The sequence below is a fragment of the Meleagris gallopavo genome, chromosome 1, assembly GCF_000146605.3.
Source record: "Meleagris gallopavo isolate NT-WF06-2002-E0010 breed Aviagen turkey brand Nicholas breeding stock chromosome 1, Turkey_5.1, whole genome shotgun sequence".
NCBI classification, from domain to species: domain Eukaryota; kingdom Metazoa; phylum Chordata; class Aves; order Galliformes; family Phasianidae; genus Meleagris; species Meleagris gallopavo.
Genome location: NC_015011.2, coordinates 177,613,308 through 177,633,029, shown reverse-complemented (window position 1 = coordinate 177,633,029; position 19,722 = coordinate 177,613,308). Strand labels below are relative to the sequence as shown.

At 42.1% G+C, this 19,722-nt stretch overlaps 1 protein-coding gene across 1 annotated transcript; it reads left to right on the top strand.

Moving 5' to 3' along the window:
- Positions 1-1,929: 1,929 nt before the first annotated feature.
- Positions 1,930-19,348, top strand: MPHOSPH8 (M-phase phosphoprotein 8). Its single transcript, XM_010729101.3, has 14 exons — positions 1,930-1,936; positions 3,361-3,572; positions 4,434-5,288; positions 7,939-8,035; positions 9,062-9,307; positions 9,749-9,874; positions 9,961-10,049; positions 10,810-10,950; positions 11,732-11,818; positions 13,539-13,693; positions 15,895-16,049; positions 16,788-16,915; positions 17,619-17,702; positions 17,990-19,348. Exons 1-14 carry the CDS (start codon positions 1,930-1,932, stop codon positions 18,029-18,031), a joined length of 2,424 nt encoding a protein of 807 aa, XP_010727403.1. The 3' UTR covers positions 18,032-19,348.
- The last annotated feature ends 374 nt before the right edge of the window (positions 19,349-19,722 follow it).

The following is a 19,722-nucleotide window of genomic DNA, read 5'->3' as shown; positions in this document are numbered from 1 at the left end:
CGCTGGCAGCCTCGCCGTGTCTTCCCGTCTCGGCCGAAAGAGCGGTTGATCCCCGTGTCTCTTCGCAAACTTCGTTTTTGTCGGCGCTGTGCGCTGTGCTGTGCCCGAGCTGCGGCGATGCCGGGCTGGGCAGCGCGGCTGGGAGAGGGCCGCTCCGAGCAGGAGGACCTTCTCCGGCTGAAATAACGGCTGCCGTGGCCTCCAGGCTCTGTTAGGCGGGACTCTCTTCCCTTCTCTCATTCCGCTGAGAGCAGCCTGCATGTTTTCAGAAGAGTCTTTCACCGAATCACTGAGGTTGGAAAAGATCTCTAAGATCACACAGTCCAACCCGATAACCCCCCCCCCCCCGCCCTTGCCCACCAACCGCATCCCTCAGTGCTGCATCCACACGTTTCTTGAGCACCTCCAGGGAGGGTGACTGCACAGCACCTCCCTGGGCCGTCTGTGCCACTGCCTCACCGCTCTTCCTGAGGAGAAGTTCCTAACGTATAACGCGAACCTCCCCTGGTGCAGCTTAATGCCATTCCTTCTGGTGCTCTCACTGTTACCTCGTGCCCGATTGGCTGAGACCCCCTCCCCTCACCACAGCTGCCTTTCAGGCAGTTGCAGAGAGCAGTAAGTCTCCCCTGAGCCTCCTCCAGACTGAACGATCCCAGTTCCCTCTGCCGCTCTCCATAAGCCTTGTGCTCCAGACCCCTCACAGCTCCATTGCCCTTCTCTGGACATGCTCCAGGGCCTCAGTGTCTTTCAGAAATTCTCTAAATTTCACAAGCAAAAAGTAACAAACACAGCTTTTTAAAAATCTTTGTATTTTCTACTTGTTTGTTTTCAGTAGCTCATATTTTGGTGCTAGGCTTCAGTCAGGATCACACCGGTGTGGAAGTCTACCTGCTCCCGGTGGAGCATCAGAGATACAAAGCACTGATGTTGGGGAACTTTCAAATGAAGAATTGCTTTATGTGTTTATGATGCTGTGGTGGTTTGGTTGTATCTTGGCTGAAATGTCTGTGGCTTGAGAGTATTAAACTGTGAGGTATGAGGTGTTAGCCACAATAGTTAATCTGGCCTGAAAGCACAAGCACTTTTCTTACAGTCAGGGATCTGAAAATCAGTCTCCATGGGGAGGAGGATCATGCTCTGCACACACTTCTGAAGAGCACCAGAATATCTCAGGGAGGTGATCCTGCCCCTCTGCTCTGTGCTGGTGAGGTGTCACCTGCAGTACTGCGTCCAGATGTGGAGTCCTCAGTACAGGAGAGACATGGACCTGTTGGGGCACATCCAGAGGAGGGCCACAGAAATGATCCAAGGGATGGAACACCTCTCTTATGAGGACAGACTGAGAGAGCTGGGGCTGTTCAGCCTGGAGAAGACTCCAAGGAGACCTGAGAGCGGCCTTTCAGTATCTAAAGGGGAGCTACAGTAAAAAAGGGGACAGACTTCAGCAGGGTCTGTAGTGATAGGACAAGGGGAATTGGTTTCAAACTAGAAGAGAGGAGATGTAAATTAGATATAAGGAAGTAGTTTTCTATAGGAAGAGTGGTGAGGCACTGGCACAGGTTGCCCGGAGAGGTGGTGGATGCCCCATCCATGGAGATATTCAGGGTTGGTCTGACAGGGCTCTGAGCAGCCTGATGGAGCTGTAGGTGTCCCTGTTCGTTGCAGGGGGGTTGGACTAGATGGCCTTTGGGGGGTCCACTCCAACTCAATCAATTCTGTTATTCTGTGTATATACTGAGTAACATCTAGATCAATCTGTGCTGTGTACAGGCTAGTGGCAGCTGCTCTGTGCACACAGGGTTGGAGCACATGGCTGCACAGGACATTTACTTGCCCAACATGTGTTGGTCCTGGGGGCTGTGGTTGCTCCAGACCCTTTCTGTGGCTCTCAAATGGGGGCTGTGCTCCTGTACTACAGACATGTAGGGCATGGCAGGTAATCACTCAAGCCTGAAAGGAATGGAAAAAGCTGTATGCTGCATTTGATGGGGCGTATTATGTGCAGTCAGCTTTAGGCTGATGCTTTTCAGGTGCGTTTCAAAACTGGGACAGATGCACAGAGCTGACAAGACAGGCTCTGGGCTCCCGTGCTACATCTGCAGGTGTGGGAACTGGAGGGTGCTGCGTAGAGAAGCTCCTATCAATTCCCATGCTGATACTCTGTGCCTGGCAGTGATGGGTGGGTGGGAGGGACAGCGCTCTGGGGATGAGTCTGGGCTGGGGAGCTGCCTGCTGGCAGGTGAACATGGGCTTGTCCTGCTCCAGGAAAATAGCAACAGAAATTCCGAGTGTTTCAAAAGCTTCTGTACTGCATTAAAATCCCACTGAAGTGACAAGCTGCAAGGCACAGGGTGACGTTCTCCCTGGATTTGGGGAACGTTGACTCTGTGCTTTAATGAGCCAAAGGCACCGTTATTATGCTTCTCCAGAGGCATTCTGGTTAACATCTATGATAATTTCTTTTTAGAAAATAAGTTCTGGGATTGTTATGCTACCTTTTGTTTACTATTACATTTTTAATGGAAAAGAGATTTATCTTTTAAAGTTTGCTGCTGGTCATTGTCATACCTCTGTTTAATGAGGCTGCATGGTCAGTGGAGGACGGTGACCACATTGACTCCATGGGATGCGTCTCTGCCATTCAGAGGCTGGTGCAGAAGGCACAGAGTGCTGCTTGCCTGGCTGTGGCAGGCTGTGCTCCCAGCAGGCCTAAAACCTGACATCTCAGCAGGGGAAGGAGTCCACCACCCCAAGGAACAAGAGAGTTTGGGCTGTTCAATTTATTTAGGAGAAAATCAAGAGATACTTTAGTGAAAAGCTTCCCTCATTACCCCCACCTTTTCTTTTTCTCCTTTTTCTCTTTTTTTCTCTTTTTTTCTCCTTTTTTTCTCCTTTTTTTCTCCCTTTTTTTCTCCTTTTTTTCTCCTTTTTTCTCCTTTTTTCTCCTTTTTTCTCCTTTTTTCTCCTTTTTTCTCCTTTTTTCTCCTTTTTTCTCCTTTTTTCTCCTTTTTTCTCCCCTTAATGCTAACAGACTTCTATTCTGACGAAATTACTTAGGATGAAACCACGACAGTTCAGATACTGTTGAAAGAATTGATCTAGGGCTACAATTACAGTCTTTTACTAGTATGTGTGTAACTAACTCAGAGATGCACGTACTCAGGTTTTGTCTGAATCTACATTTGACTTCAAGGGCTCTCGTTTCTCATTGTTGGTATTGCAGTTTATCAAAGGTGGCATTGATTGTAAATCTAACAGATGATAAATTCCAATTTAGAGCTGAGTGAGCAGTGCTACTGTGTAACAAATCTTAAGGTTTGAAATCCTCCTCTTCACCAAAGAGAAGCCACAAGAATTGAGTGGATGGAATAATACTGTGCTGTAACACGTTCAGTGTTGTGGTTCTTTTCTTACAGGGTGTAATCCTGTACAAAGTCCGGTGGAAGGGCTATACCTCTGATGACGATACCTGGGAACCAGAGGTTCATTTGGAAGACTGCAAAGAAGTGCTGTTTGAATTCAGAAAAAAGCTTGTGGACACCAAGACAAAGCCTGTGAAAAAGGACCTTCAGGTGTGTTCCTCCTGCTGTTGTCCTCGGTGGAAGACAGACAGCCTGCCTAGGCTCTTCTAATGGCGGGCATGGGAATGCAGGATGTTTGGGATTTGGAAGTGATGACTTGGATGATCTTTGATCTGAGAGCTTTTTCTTCCAGCAGACTTCAGATATTATTGCTGTTGTGTGGAGGTTTTTCAAATTGACAGGCTTGCTCGTAGAGTCTGAATCCATTTAATATGGCAAATTTAATATGGCTTCATTAGAAACTGAGATGATGATGTATAGTTATTTTAGTTATTTTTTGACAACAAAAGCAACCTCCTTTTCCTGCTCACAGGCTTATTAGCACTGAAGCTGGGTCTGCTCTTTTCACCCTCCTTCTTGAAGCAGATTAATTTAATGAATAAAAAGCAGTAATTCATCAGATAAGAAAATTACAGACAACTTTATTGAAGGAAGGCAATTTTCCCTTGTTTATTTCTGTTTAAATGCTCAGTCGTTTTCAAAATCCTATGTGAGAACCGTTTTTGAAAGCTTGTTTAAATCCATACGTAAATTTTGCAAAATCAAGGCAACTGGTTTTGGTGTAAAAGAGTTGAAATTTAGTTTGGTTCTGGAATTGAACTGCTGGGCATCCAGTTGGTTTGCTTTGCTTCTTTAGATGTTGATTCTCTTTCAGGTAGCCAGTAGTGTGAAGTAATGTAAGAAAGTGAGTTAGAATTGTGCTTACAAACTTTGTGTTTTGGCTGCAAGGGATGTTTAAGAACAGTTTATTTTTCCCACACACAAGCACTGCCATTTTTGTACGGCTTGCATTCAGGTGATACAGTTTAATGGGAAAGTAAATATTTTCTTTTTTTTCCCCCTACATTTTAGAAATTTTCTCTAAATAATGATGTGTTTGAAGCAGAATCTGATAATGATGGGCAAAGCGAAACAAAAGAGGATGTTTCACCAAAGAAGAAAAAGAAAAAGTCAAGAGAGGGAGAGGATAGAAGTGCGGATGACCTGAAGAAGAAAAAGTCAAAGTCTGCAAAAGTCAAAGAGAAACCCAGGACAGAATGTGACAGTTCCTCAGATATTTTGGGGTTGGATTCAAAACCCAAAAAAAGGACTTCAGAAACAAAGGAAGATTCAAAGGATCCAAAGAAGCAAAGGAAAGAAGATACTAAAGAAGTAAAGAAAAAGAAGGGAGAAGTTAAAGATGTAAAAATAAAAATTAAGGAAGATTCTAAAGAAAGTAAAAAATCACGGAAGGAGAAGCAAGGAGATGCTCAGTTTGACACAGAGCCAAGTACTTTAGACGATGCACTTTTTCAGGAGATTGATAATGAGGATCTACCCTTATGCCCTGAAAATAAAGAGGAAGAACAACAAGTAATATGTGAAAAAGAGAGGTTGGAAGAAGAAATTGCTGAAAAAGATTCCATTGCTGACAGACAGCTTGATGGATCAGCAAGTAATGAAGATGATAATGTCGAGGTTAAGGCTAAGAGAAAGAAGAAAAAAAATCAGAAAATGGAAGATTACAAAGAGGAGGATAGAAAAGTGGAAATCAAAGATACCTATTCAGAGAAGAAAAGCGTGCTCAAAAAGCAGAAAAGTCAAGAAAAGGTGAAAGTGGTGGCTGCAGAGTTGGAGAAAGTGTCAGCTGCTCCCGTGTCGGCACAGAAGGCTGTAAAGATGGGCGCTGAGGAGAGAGGGCACAAATCCATGGAGTCAGGCGAGGAGGTGAGCAGTGTGAGGGCATTGCGGAGCGCTGGGGAGGGGGTTCAGATCAAACACAGCTGAGGCAGAGGTACCTGAAAAGGCTGCTGTTTATGATGGCAAATGGAAACATGAGAGTCTGAAGGTTAATGAGATGGATAAAGCAATTGAAAGGTGCACTGCAGGGTCTACAGGCAGGGTGGAAGAACTGGGTTTTGAACACTAGAAAGAGGGGAGTGCTTTGGGACAGAGGAGTGTCTTAGGTATGAAAATGTGAATCTCTCCTTTGCTATGTGTATGTACTTAAAATGAGAACTTCTGCTCCACAGATGCATGTTGTCCTTTTTAGCCTCTTGTTTCTCCCACCTTCAACCGCTGCCTCAGTTTGGCTTTTGTCTGCTTGCATAGTAAGGCATTCAGTTTTCTAGCAGCTATCCAACTGCACAGTGGAGTATGCTTCCGCACTTGATTTCTCTCAGAAGCCAGCCTCTCGGTGAGACTTTGTGTGTGTTAGTGGCTTTGGAAGAACTGGAATGCTGAAACTGCTTCTAAACCAAAATTGGTGGCCCTGCCTGCGGCAGGGGGCTGGAGCTTTTTGATCCTTGAGGTCCCTTCCAACCCAAGCCTTTCTGTGATCTCCCAGATAATTGCCCAGCTTGTCTTGTCTTGTTGGAATTCCTGTGCTGCTTTCAGGAGACTCTGAGTAGCACGACTTGGTGACACATTAATTACAAACGCTGTGCCCCTTCTAACAAACAAGCTAATCAAATACTCGCATACTATTTAATTTCTGCTATTTAATGCAATAATATTTTAAGAAAAACAAGAGGATAAAATAATTTTTAAAAATGTAATTGTGTATGTGGGGAATAAAGGAGTATTTCTAGAATGTTTATAAGGAAAATCTGCTTTTGGAGAATATATCTTACAGCTTCTTCAGACTATTCTGATACAGTTTGTAGTTCTTCAAAAAGAATCATTGGCTGCCCAGAGAAACTCCTTCCTGATTTGTAACTGGGCTGCAGCCATAGTACCTTGGTGTTAATTGGATTATGTCCCACTGCTTCTGAGGCTATCATTCTGTGGTGACGAGTGTCTTTTTTTGTAGGTTCAGCTGCAGTCCTCTGAGACTGTTGTCTGTATGGGGTAGGCACCTTAACGTAAGCAAGTTGATTTGTTTTGGACAGAGAATAGCAATATTGCATGGAGTAACCTCAGAGCTGAGCTACACAAAGTACTCTCTGTGGGAGCTTAGTGGTGAAAGCTCTTCTAAACAAGGTTAAGCAATAGCTGTGGGGCATAGCTGGTTTCACACAGTTATTTAACTCATTTTCTTTACAGCAGTAACTAACTGAAATGGCATGGCCCTTCATTACTCCAAGTATTTTCTCATAGTTTGAGGCCATAGATTCATAAGAGAGCAGCATCAGATAATCAGATACATCCTCGGAATTCTGTTTATTACCAACAGTGTACAAACCCTGTCACCACAAATACGAAGAAATCAGCAGCAGGGAGGGAAGGTTGATTTTCTTACTGCTCTTCAGCCAGCATTCTCACTAGGTGTAGCTTGGAAGGCATTCTGCTTTTTGCCATCCATCTCCTGCGTGCTGAAGTGGTGTGTCTGTATGTGGCCAGTTACTGCCCACAGCACCTGTGGGACTCTGTGTGTGTGGGCTCAGTGCAGAGCTTTGGGGTTTGCTGTGTGTCATGAAGTTGTGGGCCCACGTATATCATTCTTCTGAAAGTAAAGCATGGCCTTTGTTTCAGCTGCCTGACTCTTCTCTGATTACAGAACGTTGTGATGTCAATCTGTGGTACAGTATTCCCTGTTTGGAGTCATTTTGTATGATGAACCCTTTCTTCCTTTTGATTTACCTTCTAAAAATAAACGTGTAAGGTACACTGTGCATCTCATCAACATCAGGAAATCTGGAACAGAACTCAAGTTTTTTAACAGCCCTTGTGCTTAGCAGTATCTGTTAATGTTGTCAGTTGTTTGCTCCTACTGTGGGCACTTGCCTGGAATGATGTCTGTGCTACTGGTTCATAGTGTCTGTCACCAAAAGGCAGAGTTTTGAGGGGAGAGAAGGAAGGTTTCATGATGTACTGAATTCATTTAGTTTTTACCTTTCTAAAAAATGGCAGCATTAATGATTCTGTGATCACTTAAGGACTTGAATGTTTATTTGTGCCTCTTTGAGCTGTAATCCACTTATTTGGTACCTTGGGATTTCAGCTGTCATATCTCAGTTTTAGTAGAGAGAACACTTCTAAGAGAGGATTCTGGTTTCTACTTGCTTTGGAGTCACGAATGACACACCAGCTAACATTTCAGACTCAGAATATTAAATGGAGTGGTTTCCTGGTGTGTTTTGTCTTTGCTATGTGTCATTTTAGGAAATGGTAACACAGCCTAATTGTAAATGTATGCTGGTTTTGATATGTGCAAGTGCCTCACATGGCTGGGATGCTACAGAACTCAAACTGAAGTTCCCTAATTTGGAAGATCTTTTCTTCTTAGTGAAGAAGCCTTCCCAGAGCAGCTCCTGTCTCACCCACTTAATTCTTTTCTTAGGATTGTATCTGTAAGTCTGTTGTCCATAAGATATCGGTAGTGTTATTTTCCACTTTCTCCATACCGCTCTCATTTGATCCTTTTTCTTAATAACAGGAGAAAGAAATAAAGAAAACTGAAATGAAGGAAAAATCTGTAAAAAAAGAGTCTGAAAAAGAAGAAAAGAGCAGAAAAGAACAGAAGGTCCTAAAAAGTAAGTGTTAATTGCTTAAAAGAGAAAGGGAGCACCTTCAAGGCATTCTCCTCTTATTCCTTTAAGGGCAGATACAGAACAACATTTCTAATACATGCTACAAAAGCAGTTTCTGCTTTCCTTTTAAGAAATGAAAGCATGCTATTTTATGGCTTTGTAAGAAGGCTGCCTGAGGCATGAAAGTTTATAATGCCTGTAATGTTTTTATAGACAAGTCAAGATTTTGCCCTTTTTCATTTAGTATTGTTAACTACCTCACTTTATCACACCAGTGACAGCAATCTTTTTGGGTGAGTTCATCCAACTATTATGTGTTTCCAGAAGCATTTTGATATCATTATAAATACACACTTTGTATTTCTGGAGTTAGCTGGTAGAGGTTCACTTCAGGCAAATTTTATGCCTCTTGCTTTAGCCACTGTAATGGCTTACTGTACAAGCCTCAAAAAATCACAACAAGGTGACTTGAAACATGAAAGGTCTGGGTTGGGCTTCTGTTCTTAGTTGTGTGATGGGGTGTTAATGTTACCACTCTTGATCTCAGGAAAATTCTCAGTGAATTTTCTGCTTTTGGCATTCTGAATGGGTATAGGAAGAGCTGTGGTGCTTCAAAAGCTATTGGCAAAGAAACAGCTTTCACTTAAAGGACAATAGATGCTAACAGCTCAAGAAAAGTAGCCAGCAGATGATTAATTCCTGCTCTGTATACAGCACGTGTTCTTTGGTTGTCACAGGTACTGAAACATTTTTTCAAAGTGGTAATTTATGCATAATTCTAAATTAAATTTCTTAAGAAGTTAATACTAAGTAAAAAGCAGTCAGAGCCCAGACTTACCGGGGTCACTGAAGGTGAACTTGCTGTCCCTGATTTTGGCTTTTTTGTTAAGCTTGCTCCTGTGCTTCAGCAGTGATTAACTTAGGAAGAGAGGATAGACCTTTACTAAATGGACACTTACTTAAACTTTGTTATATAAAAGCCTTCAGTGGCTCAAGAAGTCATTCTTGGTAACTGTCTTAATGTTCTAGGCTACAAGGACATCAAAAGTGCACTTGACATGTTTAATGTAGCTTCAGAAGAAAAAAAGGAATGCTCTGAGAATAACTGCAAAAGAGAAGAACCCTCGCTAGAATATAAATTCATAGAAGAATTAAAATTAAAAGACAGCAAAGTGCACAAGGAGAGGAGGATAAAAGATGAAGCAGAAACATGGAATTACGTTGCTGCAGGAGGTGGTCGAGAAGCAGTGGATGTGTGTCAAGTGGAGAACTCTGGTGAGCTGTAGAACGAAATCTAGGAGAAAGATGAGCGCTTGCATTTAATATTAACTCCATTCCTGCTTGCATCTTTTAATGTGCAGTTCTTACTACCCCAGGAGGCTGAACCAGTATTTTCTTGTGAAAGTCTTGCTAATTTTTGAGCCTATCAGCGTGTTCCCAGTATATTCCTGCTGTTATAGTTATGGAGTGTTTGCCATCTCTGATCACTTCAGCCTAATGTCATGGAACAAACAAGTGGCTTCTTTCAAGTAAAAGCCTTTTTTGTGCTTGCAACACAGCTTTCATTGTTTAGAATCATTTCACGTTGGCTTCCAAAGTCTGTTTGAATGAAAAATAGTATGTTGTGCTGCTGCCTGCTGAAGTAATGGCAAGCAGTGAATGATTAGGGAGTTTAAAAGTTATTTATTTTATTGTTTTCTTTTATAAACATGATAGATGGCAAGCAACAAGTTTTGAGTTTGGGTATGGACATGCAATTAGAATGGCTAACGCTAGAAGACTTTCAGAAGCATCTCGATGGAGAAGATGAGAATCACATCTCAGCAGAACCAATATCCAGTAGTAAGTAGTTGTTGGGAGGACTGGACTTTCCTTATCCAGCATCTCAAAGTGAGATATGCTTTACCTGCATTAAATTTATTTTCTAGCACTCCTGAGGGATGCCGTCAAAAGTGGAGATTATATGACAGTAAAGATGGCACTTTCTTCAACTGAAGAATATAATCTGGATCAAGAGGTAACTTTTCCATAGTAGAGTTATTGAGTGAGGGAGTGTACAAATTTGGACTGTTTGAGAGGTTCTCTCTTGTTGACCAGTAGCAGATTTAATAGGAAAAGCACAGTGGGTGAAAGAGGAGCACATAGTTAAAGGCATCAGTATTTGTTCCCCATTTCCTTGAAAGAAGTAAATTTTCATAGAAGCACCTTGTAGCTGGAACTGCACCAAATTTGCCCATTTTTGAGAATTGAAGTCCATCATTTTAAGGACTGTTCATCATGCTAAAACTTCTCTTGCATGGTAGAACAGAAGATGCCAAGTGAACTGTTGAGGCAGGCATGTGCTTTTTGAATTGTAGTGTGTGGTGGGAAATGTAAAAGCGAGTGAGGGGAGAGTGGCTGCTCACAGAAATCTCTTCGTATTTTTACTCAGTTAAAATCCAAAAGCAGTGTTGTGGTAGTAGCTGGCTCAGGCCCTTGGGCTTTTTCTCCAGCACTTGCCAATTTCTTTTTCCACTGTCTCGCTCTTTTCCCTGCTGTCCCATACCTTGCTGCCTCTTATTCTGGCTCATTCTGATTTCCTTCATATTTCTGGAGCTCAGCGTGATGTTTGTGAGTGAGAGGAGTCTGTGGTGATACTTTGTCAGTGTCTGGCAGCTGTGTGTGAAGAGGGGAGGAGAATCTTGTGAAACCTGTGGCTATGTTTGCATTCTTTGTCTTGCGGCTGTGATCTATCTTCAGATATTTGATTTTTATGGTGATGATTGACGTCGTTGCAGGATTCCAGTGGAATGACTCTAGTAATGCTCGCTGCTGCTGGTGGGCATGACGACCTCCTCCGCGTCCTAATCAGGAAGGGAGCTAAAGTTAATGGCAGGCAGAAAAATGGAACAACTGCATTGATACACGCAGCTGAAAAGGTTGGCTCGGTCACTGTCATATTTGTAGTTCGTGACTCTTTTGTTTAAATTAAAAATGGTATCCTTTTTTTTCCACCTCCCGTGGGCGATCCTTAAATAATTAGCAGGATACAGCAGGATGACCATCACTGCATAATATTGGTGGCTGTGGTTACTGTAGGCTAAATAAATTCTGTAGGTGACAGTAAAACCTGTCTATGTAGGGAATATCACAGGGCAATTGGAAGGAAGGCTGATGCAAGGGCTATCTCTAAATTTCTCTTTCATGGGGCTGAAGTTCTTGCAGTAGAATTGCTTGTTTTCTTTGGATAGGCAGGATCCAGACTTGTGAAACTTGGAGACCAAATCTCTGATTAAGCAGAGTTTGCTAATTGAGAGCAGAGGAATAGAGGTAGTGACAAGCTCTGCTCGATCTAAGGCCACCTTGACTTGACTGCTACATTAAAGGATGTTTGGTGGTTTCAAGTTGGTTCACTTACTTCCCCAGGTAGAGGAGGTATGTGGCCAAAAGGGAACTTGATTCCTGTTCGGCGATTAATGCAAACATACTGCTTGGTTTTGGGTCTTTTTCTTTTTCCCCTGGGGTGTTTGTTATTACAAGGTTAAGTAAAAAGTAAGAATTGTAAATGCTCATGGCATTTGCCTCAGTCTGAATTGATCTTTATGAGCAATGAAAGAGAACAGCATCAATTCTGACATGCATCATGCTTGTGTTTTAAAATGAAAACTGAATATGTTATACCTACTTGTCTTCTGGTTTCATTTGTTGTTTTTTTTAAAGAATTTTCTAACAACAGTAGCTATTCTTCTGGAAGCTGGAGCATTTGTGAACATGCAGCAGAGCAGCGGTGAAACTGCATTAATGAAGGTAAACTCAGTTATTTATCCTGATGTGATTTAGTTTGGCAGTTATTGTTGATTATTCATACAGAAGACAGAAGTTTATTTTCAGAGTTGATTTAGCTGGGACATACACTACATTTGAAATACAAGTACTGCTCTCAGTTACATGAGGCAGTGTTTTAGTTGCTTGGTTTTTTCTAGCTTACTGTTGTATCTCAACAGCACAATGCAGGGTTAAGTGTGGTTTGGTTTCTTCTGCTGCTTGGGTCAAAGAAATGTGGGGATGCTCCTGAAAGTGAAATAATGTCTATGAACAGGAAAATAAAAACTGTAGAGATGAAGCCCACTTGAATATACTGTGATTGGCCTCTGTCTTTACAGGAGAATGGTGTTCTGTCATTGTTGTTTGGTTGGTTTTTATTTTATTGTAATGGGAAAATTCTAAGACCCTTGAAGCAGTCTGTGCCCTTCTTAATAGGTTTTTGGTTTATATCTGTTAATTCCGCCAAAGTTTGTGTTCCTGGTGAACTTGCTGTATTTTTTGAAGGCTGTTTAAGGCAATTTGTTTACAGAAGAGATTACAAGAACTCTTCTGTTCCAGACAATGTGGTGTTGTTTCTCTGTTAACCTGCCCAAGGCTTAGGGAATTCACGTCTTCTGTACAGAAAATAGTGACGCACTTGTGGTTTCCTCTGTCACCGATGTCCAAAATCTCTCCGTTATTTGACTACCTCCATGAACCTCAGTTTTGACCTTCATAGTTTTTCAAGGGTATTTTCTTAGTGTTTGATGCACAGCTCTGCATACCCTCTAATTGAAGCCCGTGGAGCCTTACTCCACGTATTTGTTCTGCTGTGCAGATATGAAGAGTAGTGTCTTCATTTCCAGTAAGTTACTAGAACAAGTTCAGCTGTGTCTCAATAAACATAGAAGTGCATTTATCAGGACACTCTTACTTAACTGTAGGAGTTGGTTCTTATCTCTAAAAAGAGGCGAAAAAAGTCTCAACACTTTCTCTTTTTTTCTTTTTGTTTTATCTGTTAAGGGTGAATGTTGGTTTTGGTTTTGTTTGTCAAACCAAAGATTATGGATTGAAAAAGTACATATGAAAGTTCAGGTCTCAAATAAATGTCAGTTGATGACTTCTGAAAGGCTTCATAAGGATATTCTGTATTGAGGTACTTGGAAAGCGGTCAAGAGCATGCTTGCATTCTTCAAAGCAAAGCTTTCTTTAGATTTTCCAGTGCCTTTTTCAAGTCTTCGCCTAAACACCTGGGCATTCTTGCTGTAGGCAATGCTGACAGCTTTGGGCATGCATGCAGTTAATACAGTGACTGTCTAACATAATAAAGTGACATTGTGAGGCAAATTCCATTCCTTTTCTGAAGTAACATTTAACTGACATTCCTAGAAACAGACACTGTGTTCCTTCAGTCATTCTGAATGCTTCTACAGAAATCCATTTATTCGGACCAGCTTATATGTAGTGCACTGTTGCAGATTAGATCTTTTCAAAGAGCTTAGTTTCTTTTAAATTAAGTCCATTTGGTCACCCCAGTGTTGCTTCTGTGGGATCAGGTACATTGTGATTTGTTAGCATTCACCGGGAGATTGCTTAAACTTGTTTTCTGAGTCGTAACTTTGGATTGAAATGTGTTTCTGCAGTCCTGCTTTCTTCAGTGTCACGCTCTTCTTTAATGGGATTTGTGGTGTTGTCCATTCTCCCTTCTTGTTGCTTGGCACAGGCATGTAAAAGAGGAAATTCGGACATTGTGCGACTTATGATTGAAAGCGGAGCGGACTGTAACATTTTGTCAAAGCATCAGAACAGTGCACTGCATTTTGCTAAGCAGTGTAACAATGTCCTGGTGTACGAACAGCTCAAGAGTCATTTGGAAACGTGAGTAAACTGTACTTGGAAGTTTGGCCTGGGGAAGTGTGAATTAACTGTGCGTGTAATCTTGGGTTAAGCTGGGGAGAGGTTTTGGGAAGAAAGTATGGGAAGTATGGAGTATGCCAGTTCTTCCCCACCTTCTAAGAAGGAAATCATGGTATGTTGTATGGGAGCTGTTGAGTCACGGTCTGAACCACTGGTTGATCACCTGAGGAAAGGAGTGGGTCAGCCGTGGGAGCACAGGTGAAAGCAGTTCAGCTGTGTGATCAGAAGGGGTGGAGCCTGGCTGCACCTCTCCTATACCCCATTTAAGGGCTGACTGCCACTGGGGAAGAATCTCTTTCTGGAGATCCCTCCTCTGTGGGGTCTTTCCAGAAACCTAGATCGGTGGATACAGGTGAGCATTCCTTCCCTCTTTGTTTCTTTTCCCATTTTCACCACGATAATCTTTCTAGCTGTAACACCAACTGTAGTATGTGTTCAGTTAGGCTTTTGAAGGCAACAGAAAGTATTGGCACATAAAGCTTGGCACGTGCTGTTCAGTGAACTTAATCTTTCTTTCATTCACTGTTCAATGCTTTCTCCAGTCCATCTGCTATTTAAAATCTGTCATCAAATGTGTTTTGTAAGATCTTGAACGTATAACTTTACCAGTGAAATGTCAGGTGAAACTAAATAGTGGTAAGTGTGAAGTGATGTCTGTGGGGTACTACCAAAGTAATGAGCAAAATGGCTCCTGCCAGTTGAGAAAGCTTCTATGCTCATCATAATCAGTGCTTCTTTTCAATCAGAAAGGAAGCCAATGTAGGAGTAGTGTAGCTGAAAGTAAAATCTAAATCCACGTTGCCTGAACATCTTAAATAGCACATCCCATTTTGGCTACCCTGTTGAAAGAACAGATGAAGAAAAAAGGTGGAAGAAAAATAGAGATCATCAGAGATAGAGGAGCTTCAGTGAGCAGACAGAATGAGGTGAGCATGTCCCCCTGGGACAGATTAAAAGCTCAAAATCCTTCTGAAGAATGGAGAAAATAAGGGGGGAGGGGAGGAGCAGTATGAAACATAAGGCATGTTCCAGAGGCCATCCATTAAAATGATCGATAGATTAGAAACAGGGAGATATTTTTTGCCCAGGAAAGCTGAATTATGGATCTCATTGCAGAATGTTATGGTCACAGTTGTATAGGAGTTAAGAAGGGATTGAGTAAATCTGCAGAGGTGTACTTTGGCTGCAGTGTCTGATGCTGGATGTTTCCAAACCAGATGGCTGGAATCTGGGACAGCGCACCACAAAGACACCTGTGATTTCCCTTAGCTTGGTCTGAAAGCTGAGCCAGGTGGGCTCCTGGGCTTGTGTTGATGTGGCATTCTGGTGGTTTCTTTCCAGTGGAAAACAAGGTCAGGGTTTGGTGGACGATGGTCTGGTGCAGCACGGAGGGGAACCAAGCTTGCAGTAATGGCTCAGGAGGCTGCAAGGCTAAGAGGAGCTTTCTGAAGTGCAGTACTTAGCAACTGGCTCCTAGAAGTGCCAGCTACTGCTGGTTAACTCAGTGTCTCTTCTGAAGGCCAGGCCGTGTGCTTACACAAGCAGCCCCCCTACCCCTGCCAAATAGCCTCCACCTCCCAAACTATCTAAAGGATGGGACTGTTGCTTTTTTTAGGGATGTGGTTAGTGGGCATGGTGGTGATAGGCTGACAATTGGACTAGATGATCTTAGTGGTCTTTTCCAACCTTATTGATCTGTGGTTTTAATAAAGCTTAATTTGGGAATTGCATTACACTAATAGTATGACCAATAAAAGGAGTGATTTGTTTTACCCTGTACTGGCAGTCATTTTACGGGGGGAAGCAGTTGCCTGTTCCCATTCAGCCCGTGGTGCCTACTGGTGTTCCAGCAACACCTTTCTACATAAAGAAGTATGTGGTTACTGAGACTTCTGGCGTCTGCTGTAGTGTGCTTGTCCACAAAAGTGAAACGCTGAGGCCTGACAGATGGAATTTCACAAACAGGTCTCTGAGAAAATGTTTTATTAACAAAACGTTGGGACCTGGGGCTCATCTGTACATAAATGTAGGTGATAAAGTCCTGACAACTGGGAATGCAGAAAGGAAATCTGGAATCGTTCTTTGTATAATCTCTCTTCAAGACTGTCTGCTGAAGTAATGATACTGTGTGAAGTACAGGCCTCGCTTGTTTCCTCATGTAGACTCTCAAGAGTAGCAGAAGATACCATCAGGGACTATTTTGAAGCTCGCCTTGTTTTGCTGGAGCCAGTCTTCCCAATTGCTTGTCACCGTCTCTGTGAAGGGCCGGACTTCTCCACAGACTTCAACTATAAACCTCCACAGAACGTGCCAGAAGGTAGGGATCTTGCTGTGTGGTGGTTCTGCTTGTCTGTACTTTAATTAAAAAAAAAAGTGCATTAAGAATCTGCCCTTTTGTCTTAATTATCTGCTGTATGAAATGCATGACATGTTGTAAAACAGCACGTGATATTAATGGTGCTCCCTATATTCAGGTTGTGGAATGCAGGAGTAATATTTTCATGCATTGTGGGTGAAATACTGCTTAAACTGGGATTTTGAGGTGTTTGTCCAGTTTTTATTTGTTCAGAGTTGTAAACATCTCATTTTTTATGATACACTTTACTGAATTAGGAAGCATTATGTAAATTTATATATTAAAATGGGGTACTTGTATGTACTGAATATTGTTGCTTATTGAATTTCAGTGCAGATCATAAACACCCATACTTGACTGAGCTTAGCACTCCTTACCAAGAGAAAAGATAAGCCAAACTACACGATGTTCCCAAACTACAGATGCATCTGTTTTTGCTTTCCTTTCTGATTCCTGCATAAGGTTTATTTTGCTGCCAGAACCCCTCAGCCTTGTGAGCAGCTCAGTTGTGTTCTCTGCTTGGGCTCACTGGCTTGGGAGATTGGATTTCTACGTATTGCTTCGATGCTCCTTTGGAGTTTAATATTTATACAGACACTAAAGGTACCTTGCTGCTTGCATTCAAGTTTGGTGTTTCCAATTGCTCTAAATCATGGATCCCATTTCAGCTTTGTGTGACTGAATTGCCTTCCCTTCTAGGATCTGGAATTCTTCTCTTTATTTTCCATGCAAATTTCTTTGGTAAAGAAGTTGTTGCTCGGCTCTGTGGACCATGCAGTGTACAAGCTGTGGTTTTAAATGACAAATTCCAGCTCCCTGTATTTTTGGTAAGTATTTTTCATCTGACTAATTGGCTGTAAAACTGTCTGCAGAACAGCCTGGCAGATGTTAGAGCCAGATGTTAGAATTGGATTTTGAGTACTACAGTGGTTTTTAATTTTGAAATGAAACTTTTTTTTTTTTTTTTAATATGGAGAGGAGTGCACAGCCTGTAGGCAGTAGATTCCATAGAGAGTTAAATAAAAGGCAGGGCTGCAGCTGTGGGCCCCCTGCTCTGCGTGTCTTTGCTGGAGCCCAGGTTGGGCCAGGGTGAGGCAGAGGGCCTTGCTGTCCTGTGACTGAGTGATGCCAGAGCTGAGGTTTTGGGTAGAAAAGTGAGAATTCGGCATCCGAAGGAGTATCCTTTCTCCAGCTCACCTTGCTTCTCTGCCTTTTAACACAAATTCTTTAGTGTAATCATTTTAATGACATTTTAATGAGTCATGTAAATTTATTGGTTTTTTTTTCCATTAAATGTATCACTGTCCACACACTTACGTCCTCTTCTCTGTGATTGCAGATTGCACTAAAAGTTCTCTGCAATGTACACAACTTTTAAATATATATATATATTTATATGTTTAAATTTATATAAATGTATATATACTTAAATTTGCCCCCAAACAACCATAGTTTGTCATATTCTTTGACTCACGCGGCACTTTGGACCGTATCCTGCCATTAACTTTGTCAATTCTCTTTTCCTTTTAGGACAGTCACTTTATTTATTCCTTCAGCCCAACTGCAGGCCTTAACAAGCTTTTTATCCGGCTAGCAGAAGCTCCTACAGCCAAGGTACAAAATGCTTTCACTTGTGTATGCTGATCTGATGCCCCATCCCTGGAGGCACTCAAGGCCAGGCTGGATGTGGCTCTGGGCAGCCTGGTCTGGTGGTTGGTGACCCCGCACATAGCAGGGGGCTGAAACTCGATGATCATTGTGGTCCTTTTCACACAGACCATTCTATGATTCTGTGATCTGCTGTGCTGTAACTCCTGTAATCTGTGTGCTTGCAGTTAAACATGCCACATTGTTTGTTGGATGCTCCCATCTTCATGTCAAACCTGTGTTTGCTTTTACAGGTGAAGCTGCTAATAGGAGCATACAGAGTGCAGCTGCAGTGACCTCACAATTGCGAGCCTGTTGAGTGGCCTGACAGCTTTGGGATATACTTCTGAGTCCTCTGTTTAGAGACTGACAAAGCAGTTTGGAACTTCTTGGCACCACACTCTTAGTCCCAAGTTCCCATGTTCATGTTGTTTGTTGGCAGTCATACAGGAAAGTACGTGTTGGAGAGCAGCTGAATACGCTGTGCTGGTTGGGACAAGGTTGTCAGCTCTTTTTTGATTTGTACAGACATAGATGTAAGTATTTGTGCCAATACATACAATGCTGTCTTTCTTTAACTTGTTGAGTCCAGACTGCATATTTCAGCTTTTCCACAATGTGGAACGGTGCATACAAGAACTATTTAAGGTAACTAAGTGAAATGTCTTGTTTTTTTTTTTAAATAGAAGGATCTTTTCCATTTGTAAACTACAGTTTTCTACTTACTCAAATAACTGAAATGTTTCAGTGTAAAATGCGGGACTATTGTATTCTCAGAGCAGTGGGCAGGAATTATACCTGAAAGCCCCTGCATCGCTTAACCATGAACTGCTGGAGGTCATGTTCTGGTTTGAAATTCTTCCTGCAGTTGTTTCCTGGTGACAGAGCAGGAGTGATTGCCTATGTGAAAGCCCTGAGTGATTCCCTTTGAACAGACAGTTAAGTCTGCAGGAGTGAATAGGGATGTCCAGATAGGCTCAGTGAGTAGAGCACTGTGGTCGGATTCCTAGTTACATCAGTGCTTTAAAACTAATCTTGTGTTAGAGAAGCAACTGATAGTTATACAGGCATCTTAACTTTGGAGTTGTTAGTCAAGTGGCATGTGAGAAAACAAATAGCTGGAACTAGCAAACCAGAAAACGTGTTAACTGCTAACTTAACTGTGGGCAGTGCTTTCCTAGGTGGCTAAAAGGTACAGAGAAGTTCAGATGTTTTCAGCCTGACTGAGAGCAGGTGCTGCCCTCTCATTCAGAACTCAGTTCCTGTGTGCAAAGAGCTGCTATCTATCTTTTCATTTCTTTAATTAAGTGACCGTTTTATCAGATGACAGCAGTTCTGCAATGGTTCTGTGCTGTAATATACAAATGTAATACTTCTGCCTGAAGTACAGAGTATTTTTCTTTGTAAATTAAACAACATCTTGAAAAGTAAAGGAAAGAAAAATAGATTGTGCCTTTGCTGTTCTGGTTGCCACGAGTAGTTTACATGACTCTATGTGCCTATATTGCTTAAGAAACTATTGGGGATAAATAATGTATTTGCACCATTTTGATGGTGAGCACTTGGTTGTACCCTTTTAAGAACTGTGACTTTATATTAAAACTTTCAGCTTACCACTTTTAAGTTCTGGTTCTTGAAAGTTTAAAACTTTCATACGAAGAGATGCCAAATCTTAGTACTGAAGCACACTATCAATCATCTGTCTCAGTGTTGTGGAACGATACATTTTCTGTGTAAAACTACACCAGCACCATGACATGCTCATTTCTGGTGTCATTCAAGGCAGTCAATCAAGCAGATTGATGGATGTGTTAACAAGTCTGAATTTTGAACAATTTGTTACCTGCATCTCTCTGAAACTTGTGATACCTCACTCTCCTATGCATAAACACTGCAGTGCACAGAAAGCGCTGCCTGAGAATCAGGATTGTCCCTACCAGCAGCTGCTGGTTTTCTTCTGAATTTCAAAGTGTAGGTATTAGGAAAT

Excerpts from the sequence above, each read along its gene's own strand:
- MPHOSPH8 (XM_010729101.3), top strand. Across the intron at positions 9,875-9,960 it reads AGCAGAACCAATATCCAGTA|CACTCCTGAGGGATGCCGTC; the intron begins GTAAGTAGTTGT and ends TTTATTTTCTAG. Across the intron at positions 11,819-13,538 it reads GTGAAACTGCATTAATGAAG|GCATGTAAAAGAGGAAATTC; the intron begins GTAAACTCAGTT and ends TGCTTGGCACAG.